At 36.9% G+C, this 8,467-nt stretch overlaps 1 protein-coding gene across 2 annotated transcripts in view; it reads right to left on the bottom strand.

Moving 5' to 3' along the window:
• The window catches only part of LOC107666854 (tRNA (guanine(10)-N2)-methyltransferase homolog), a 26,754-nt gene that overhangs the window by 13,391 nt on the left and 4,896 nt on the right, over positions 1-8,467 (bottom strand). For both annotated transcript variants that reach the window (XM_016458355.1, XM_016458354.1), the window contains exons 4-11: positions 7,516-7,597; positions 7,338-7,430; positions 7,044-7,178; positions 6,685-6,841; positions 5,246-5,326; positions 4,967-5,131; positions 4,614-4,686; positions 3,298-3,432 (exon numbers count right to left, since the gene is read on the bottom strand). In XM_016458355.1, coding sequence (XP_016313841.1) covers positions 3,298-3,432; positions 4,614-4,686; positions 4,967-5,131; positions 5,246-5,326; positions 6,685-6,841; positions 7,044-7,178; positions 7,338-7,430; positions 7,516-7,597 — 921 coding nt within the window. The remainder of the gene's footprint in view (positions 1-3,297; positions 3,433-4,613; positions 4,687-4,966; positions 5,132-5,245; positions 5,327-6,684; positions 6,842-7,043; positions 7,179-7,337; positions 7,431-7,515; positions 7,598-8,467) is intronic.

Raw genomic sequence — 8,467 nt, 5'->3', positions numbered from 1 at the left:
CAGCCTTCATGAATAATTATATATCAATTATAAATGATTAAATACAAGATTAATAGTAGTTATTAAGATTGATGTCGTTTGGAATTGGTAAAATGTGCTTGGAAAAAAATATAATCAGAATATCAACTTGCATAATAATTATGCATTCACTGTATTTTTCCTCTTCTGTTGTCGAGGTAATGCAAGGAATGTTGTGATTGGTTGTCAAGGCAGCCAATCAGAATTTAGCAGCCTCGTCTCTGATTGGCTGGAATTATGGCATATTGTAACGCTGGGTTGTGTTGAGCAAGCGAGCTGTTGGCATTTAGAGAGCACTGACGGCGGGCATCAGGTGAGCAAGCTAGTAAAACGTTGCACGCGCAAAAGAGAAGGTCTGCACACATCCAAAAACTTATTTTAAATGCAAAACACACTTTTGCGTGCTCAAAATATGATCTTTCACGCGCAGAATTGTGGCAGAGATGTAATCCCATACTTACGTCCATTTCGGAGAACCAGAGGACAAATATTTCAATTGATCGCTCAGGCATGGCACCGAAATCTGCGTTCAGATTCGGTTCTAGTACATACCGGTTACATAGGTACCGGTGCCATATTGGTACCGGGTTTCGGTACCCAACCCTACATCTGGGTACCTTCAGGATACTCATTTCAACATACTAAGATTTAGGACAAACTCATTCTAATTTCAAATACTATTTAGAATGGATTTTACACAGCAAGTGTCCTGACTTCTTCTGGCTGATGCATTAAAAAATAATCGGCTCATAAAAGTCCTTGTCTTCGAATTGGACTACACAGCTTTCCCTGTGTTTGTTGTTGCACTGACTTGTTGATACATCGTGCTCTAAAGAACTTCTGAAAACATATTTCACCAATTTTTCGCATTTGTGACCATTTTAAATCACAATCTGAAGCCCTGCCACAACCATAAGAGCCCATCTAACCAGAACCACTAAGAACATCTGAACTATTCGTTGTTCCCAGAGGCAGTGAAGACATTTAGTAAGGACATTAACTCAGCAGGGAGTTGCGCTGGTGGGCTGTTAACATTCACGCGCTGACAGACGTGTTAGCACGCATCGACTCCCTTCATTTTTCAGACGATTACGTAAATATGGCTAGCGCCTGAAATCAATGAAAAAAATGGGCTCGAGGGCTGCTAGCTCTAGCTGAACCTCATCCACACAAAGCCAGTGATCCACAAACCATTGCGCACACGCAGTTAGCTGCGTTTCAAACAAATCATAAATTATGTGCCCTCTTTTCAACGGACCTGACAAAGCAAAACAAGGAGGCATTCGAAGCATACATATTCTCCATCGCACTGTTTACACGGAGCTACTCCTGTCACCTTGGAGAAATGTCTAACAAATGTCAGCTTTCCAGTAAAGGGCCCTCTGGAGAACCCCATCCACAGAAATCACATGACAGAATCACATTTCTGAATATAGGGCAATGAGTCAGAACAGACTAGTGCATTATGCGGTACTAATGACTGACTAACATCCCATGTGGCTCACACTCATCCCTGCCTTCACTTCATGACGTCCGTGTCCCGTAAGAGAGATTATTCTTCTATTTGCAAAAATACGCAGTGGTAACAAAACAATTAACATAAAGGTCAAAGATGTGTCAACTGAATCAAAAGACTCACTTTTCAGCGTCATGTTGATGTCTTGATCACCGTGGACATTATTAAAATATGTTAGGATATTTTTCTCCGTCATACCTCATTTGGTTTTGTTTTTAACAAGTGACCCGTAGCGTCACCAGAACTTTTGATGTTTACTATGGAAGAAGTGTTTAATTTGGTCTGGGGCTCGATTGTGAACTTTCTCCTCAAGACAAAGTGGATAAATTGGATACTGAGGGCTGTTTCCACTTCTAACTGTTACAAGGGTAATCAGCGCCGAAGCCCCAGATTCCAGCAGCAGTCATCTGCTCCTTTGACACCAAAGTTTATAAACACAAGTGTTGCTATACTAACGCCCGCTCTGAAGATGCGGTCATAAAGCTCCTGACACCAGCGCCTCCTTGTGGTGATGTCACTCACAGCTATTCTGGTTTCTTAGTTAAATCCTTCCTGTCTGCAGACCCCAACACATTCACCAGATACACTTCTGACCCGTCGACCGGATACACTGGAGTTCAGTTGTGTGTAGTTTGGTTCTGACTCTCTGCTGCACTTAATGATAAAGATACACAGTACCATTCAAAGTTTGGGGTCATGAAGAATTTTTTATGTTTTTGCAAGAAGTCTCTTATGCTCACCAAGGCTGCATTTATTGGATCAAAAATAAATAAAACGGTCCTATTGTAAAATAATATTACAAATTAAAATAAGTGTTTACTATTTTAATATATTTTAAAATACAATTTATTCCGGTGATGGCAAAAGTGAATTTTAAGTAGCCATTAAGTCATTCTAATATGCTGATTTTCTGCTCAAGAAACATTTCTTATTATAATTATACTATTATTATGTGATACATTTTTAATTCAGAATTCTTGCTGAATAGAACATTCAAGATCAGCATTTATTTGAAATAGAAATCTTTTGTATATAGCTTTTGATCAATTAGCCTAATTTAATGTGTAGTTGCTGAATAAAAGTTGAACGTAGTGTACAATACACTTCCACTATCATACTAGTATTTTGTTAATATTGTGCCAGACACACTTTCAATTAGAGCTGGATATTGTACGGCATTAATTAATCTGTAGGATATTATATATAACACAAAAATAAAACAATAATGAGAAAACTGTGATATTGTGACTGAATCTGCACAGCCCTACTTGGAAAGCACTTCATTAATGTATTAAATCAAGACAACATAAGCTAAATTCATTATTGTTGGCATCAGCAATCTTGTGGGAGTGAATCCCGTACCTATATGATGGAAAATCTGTCTATAAGCGAGACAGAGATGAGGTAAAGGTGTAGATCAAGCGGCGGGCCCCTCCTTTGAGTCACAGCTCTTCCTGGGCCCTGTAATCAGTGGATAGCATGATCTGTGGACACTGCTGTTTGTGGTCAGTGGGAAATACCCCACGGCTTCACACCTGCTCCTCTGCTGGGCTGACCGCAGGTCAACAAGCCTGAGCAGGTTTAACATCCACCACCTCAACAGGGGGCTTGAGCTACTGATGTGATTTGAACTCCTATCCACAGGCATAGGATGGTACAAGATAGCCCCCTAGTGACTGATTCAGTACACATATGCTGGAGGAATCTGCTGCATCTGATAAAGTTAGTGAACGTAATCAAGCTGTCTGATTAGATGTACTTACTCTGGTCTGTAGATTGGAAGCCAATAGACGAGACGTCCACCTAAAACCAAATGGTGGGCTGCAAAATTCAAGAGGTCGGCAAAGATATCACTCAGGTGATACGCCATTGAAACAGGGACGTGACTCTCTCCAGAGCTGCATTGGGATATGAAACACAAGAAAATATAATCAACTCAGAATCTCAAGAGGGATAGCTCAACAAAAAAAAAAAGAGGAAAGTCTGTCATCATTTACCTGCCCTCAAGTTGTTCCAATAGAGCAGAAGTGAAGAAATCGGGAAAATTTTTGATTGTGCAAAAGATTGTCTCATTCACCAATCACACACTGATCAAAGTCTTATGAACAAATCAATTTAAAATTTTGCTTTTTGTAGCATTGCAATTGCATGGAAAGGGGTGACTAATACATTATACACAACATTACCTTTTGTGTTCCATTGGGAAAAGAAAGCCATAAGTGTTTTGAAAAACAACATGAGTGTGAGTAAATGATGACAATTTTCATTTTTTGGGTAAACTGTTTCATTAAGCACAAGAACCGGTTTCCTATACATGGATCAAGTGAACATCAAACTCTGATACAGTCTTCAAGACATTATTATTTAATATTATTATTTTCTCAGGCCTGAATAAACATTAGTAACTAGTATATAAATATATAAAGATTTTTCAGTACTGATAATAAAAATAATATTTGGGTCACACTTTATTTTAAGGTCCAATTCTCACCATTAACAAACCATTAACTATGACTTTTGCCACAAACTCCTAAATTGCTGCTTATTAATAGTTAGTAAGGTAGTTGTTAAGTTTAAATATTGGGTAGGATTAGGAATGAAGAATTTGGTCATGCAGAATATGTGCTTAATAAGCACTAATAAACAGCCAATATGTTAATAATAGGCATGCTAATAAGCAACTAGTTAATAGTGAGAATTGGCCCCTATACTAAAGTGTTACAAATATTTGTTTCTTGAGCACCAAATCAGAATGATTTCTGAAGGATCATGTGACACTGAAGACTGAAGTAATTGCAGTGGAAAATTCAGCTTTACCATCACAGGAATAAACTACATTTAAAATATATATAAAAAAATACTTTTTATTTCTCAATACTACTCTTTTTACTGTATTATTGATCAAAAACTGCAGGAGAGACTTCATTTTAAAAAGCCTTTGAATGCTAGAGTAACTGTATAGTCTGCCATTTGTTGTGTTAGAGGTGAGGCAAAGGATCACTGGATGACTGGCTCATATCTAAAGAGTGTTTCAAGTGGATCCATTAAAAATGCAGGTGGATAAAAGTGATAGGCTTACAAGTCCACAGGAGGTTTGATGATATCTTTATGAGATCCCGTTCTCCTTGTGGACTCACGAATACCATATGGAGCTACACAAAGGGAAAAGAAAAACACTTGAAGCTTCAAAACAACAGTTAATAGTAACAAATAAAAAAATATGTGGCTTTAAAGGTGAAGCGTGTAATTTATGAGCCACTAAACATAATAGAACAATGTTTACAAACAGTATTCCCATGCAACTGAAAATCCAGATAGTGTTTTGGAACAGCTTGTTTTTAGCTGGTCCAATCAGGGGTGCTATAGTATTTTAACATAAAAATAAATTGTACACCCTTCACCTTTAAAGACCTTAAGTTTCTAGGAACGTACGGTCTGTAACAATGGCATCAAACTGTGCATTTTTTCTCCAAACAGGCTTGGAAGCATCAGACACCATGACGTCCACATAGAGACTCTCAGTCCCATACTGCCGCAGGTTCGCTCGGATGTTCTCATCCGGTCCTCTCCATTTCTGATTCTTCCTGCTGGCTTTTCCTGCAACAGTTTTAAATGCTCACAGGTGTGCACTCACTACAAAAGTATGACTAAACCTACACTGTGTGGAAAACTGAAGGAGAAAATGATTTAAAGGCTTTAAAAAAAACATACCTATTCCATGGATAGTGTTATAATCGATGTCTGTTCCACATACATAAGCCCCAAAGTGTGAACACGCTACCAGAAGACCACCTGAAAAACAAAACAGAGTAAGAAAATTATCATTACAGAATTTAAGATAATAATACAAGTAATCTCTGCAATATATCTGACTGTAGATCTTTATATCTGCTTGACACTTTAAAAGTATGGCCTATAAGAATTTCCAGGCAACCAGAGAGTGTTCAACTAAATAAGCACATCTGTACTGCAGATCTCAGCGCATGTGGTGACAACAGACTTATGATAAAGCCCTGGCAACATCATGGCACGCTACAAACTCACAATAAGCCACGCTTTGGGAAAGAGACTGAGAGAGAAATGCAGCCCCATGCTGTTTAGAAAGCAAGCAATCCTTCATTTGACTGATGCCACTCTAAAGTGTCTTTTCAAAGTCAAAAGAAAGAGGAAAAGTGGGCCAACTGAGACTGAAAAGTGAGAATTTCTGTGAGCCATCACAAAAAAAAAAATATATATAGAGATCTGCTCCTGGTTCGTGATAGACACAAAGAAACAGAAGATGATGGACCATATCTTCAATCACCCAGACAAGCTGTCAGATGTGATTTCACTCAGAACGAGAAACAAACACAAACACCTGCTTCAGTTTGGCCCAAAATGAAGCGTCTAAACTGTTCTGATTAACAACATGCCAAACAAACCCATTTTGCAAGACTAAATGAATTAATTTGCAGAATAAAGATATCTGACATCATAGGCGTGTTGGATGAGAAACTTATACACTGACTTTGCTGAATGACTTTTTATATTAAAACTGACTTTCTAATACTAGTTGTCAAAGAACCAAATTCCAATATTTATTAAATGAACAAACAAATATAAGTAAATTGATAAAATGCAATACCACTAAAAAGTACTATTTCAAACACATACTGTTCGTTTAAACTTTCCATTCATCAAAAAATGTGAAAATGCATTACAAAAAATAATTCCACAAAAAAACAGCACAACGGTTTTTAGCATTGATAACAATAAGAAATATTTCTTGAGCACCAAATCAGCATATTAGAATGAATTCTGAAGACTGAAGTAATGGCTGCTGAAAATTCAGCTTTGCCATCACAAGAATGCATTACACTTAAAAAAATATTACAATAGAAAATAGTCATTTTAATTTTTAATATTTACAATATTACTGTTTTTACTGTATTTTTGATCAAATAAATCAAGCCTTGGTGAGCAGAAGGGACTTCTTTCAAAATATTTAAAAATATTATCGACCCTGAATCTTTGAACAACAGTGTTATGATGGCTATTTTACAACAGCTTCAAATGTCGCTCATCCAATCCGATATTAGAGTCTGAATTTATGTCAAGAGACATGAATGGTTGTATTTAAAAGCCTTCTATGCGCTCGGACATTTCCTCACCTGTTCCAACAAAAGGATCATAAACCAAATCATCAGCCTTCACTTTGGCATGATTGGCCATGATGAAGGAGAGGCGAGCATCCATACTAGTGTTCCCAATGAAATGTCTCTTCTTCACACTGTGAGAGCGAATTAATTCTCTCTGACCATCTGCAATCTGAAGAGAAAGCAGTTCAATATTTCAGAGTTGATACAGTAGGTAATCTTTTATTTCAAAGACATCATTCAGCTTTACTTTCCAGGCCACAAATCAAGCATTTTACAAATCCATACAATAGTCAAATGTGAAGGCTTGTTCATCTGCAAAGGCTACAGCAGAAATGTTCTGAACCGTTATATATATGGAAAGAGCTGCTCACCCATCTCCCAAAGTATATATGGAAAGGCTCCTCTGGGATGTCATTAGGATCAGAGCCATAATCCTCCAGCAAACAGAAAATATGTTCTGGATCCTTCAGATTGACTGTCCCTTTAAATGGCAAGAAGTCTAGAGCCTGTGGCAAAAGCACACTTTATATATTTTCATTGTCCATAACAGAAGACATTCAAACTTGCAGTTAAAGCTGTTGCTAAATTAACGCCAATTATGGATTGTATTCTACAGAATCAGGTATTCGAAATGTACAAACATGTAAATGCAGCAAAATACTTACATCAATCTTTTTGATTCTGTTCTTAAACACTAATGTTTTGTTGAAAGTGTAGACATTGATCTTATAAGTTGAATTTTGTTGTAGATATGGAGCCTGTGAAGAAGCAATACAAGAGACAGTTTATTCAGAGATGCTTTCTGTAAACCACATTGTATTTATTAAGAGAACATGAACAAACCATGTTTTCTGCTGGATACTTCAACAATGACGTCCTAAGCTCATCTGTTGTTGTTCCTTGACCCCAAAGTTCAAAAGAAGACCTTGAAATCAATATTAAACTTTACATAAATGCAGCAATTCAATAATTTTTACTGGTTTTTTTTTTTTTGCTGTTGTTCAATTAAGGCTTTGCAATAAGATCTTTCGTTTGTTAATGTCAGTTAACAAACTAACAATGAGCAATAGGCCTATATATTTTAACAGCATTTACTAATCTTTGTTAAAAACTTGTTACATTTGTTCATTTCAAATCACAGTGCGTTATCTAATGTGAACTACTTTTGGTTTTGAAATTGTAAATGCTGAAATTAGCATTAAGATAAATATAGGATGTAGAAATATTGTTCATTGTTGGTTCATGTTAACTCGTGTAATTAACTAATATAAACAACTGAAACCTTACACCAGGCGTGCCCAAACTCAGTCCTGGAGGGCCGGTGTTACAAGATTTTTGGTTTCCGAGATTTTCTGTTTCAGTGGGCGGAGCATACATGAATATTCATGAGTTTCCCGAACATGCGCGTGGAACCAAGTGGAACTGAGAATTTCAGTTCACGCTCCTTGTATCTCAGCAGGTTTAATGGAATATTTAAAAAAAGGTAAATATATTTACAGTGTTGCACAAACCTATGCCTAAACTACATTTGTTCATCATTTCGTAACAGTTTGGGTATAATGTTTTTATTAGTTTACAGTGCACGTTTTGTGCAGTCGTCCCTGACTGAATGACTGCAGACATTCTTTGTGTAATGTTAGGATAAAGCACAGCAAACTTCAGCTAGTTGTAGCGTATACATTGATTTCAGTTCTTTGTGCTCTTCATTTCTAGCTTGCGATGCTTTATACCTGTGTCTGTTATTAGTGGTTATCATTTGTTGAATACATCACTGCCTGCAACAAATGAAATAAAC

Source organism: Sinocyclocheilus anshuiensis, unplaced genomic scaffold, assembly GCF_001515605.1.
Source record: "Sinocyclocheilus anshuiensis isolate Anshui unplaced genomic scaffold, SAMN03320099.WGS_v1.1 scaffold267, whole genome shotgun sequence".
Lineage (NCBI taxonomy): Eukaryota > Metazoa > Chordata > Actinopteri > Cypriniformes > Cyprinidae > Sinocyclocheilus > Sinocyclocheilus anshuiensis.
The sequence above is the reverse complement of the archived record's forward strand: the minus strand, read 5'-3'. Positions and strand labels throughout refer to the sequence as shown.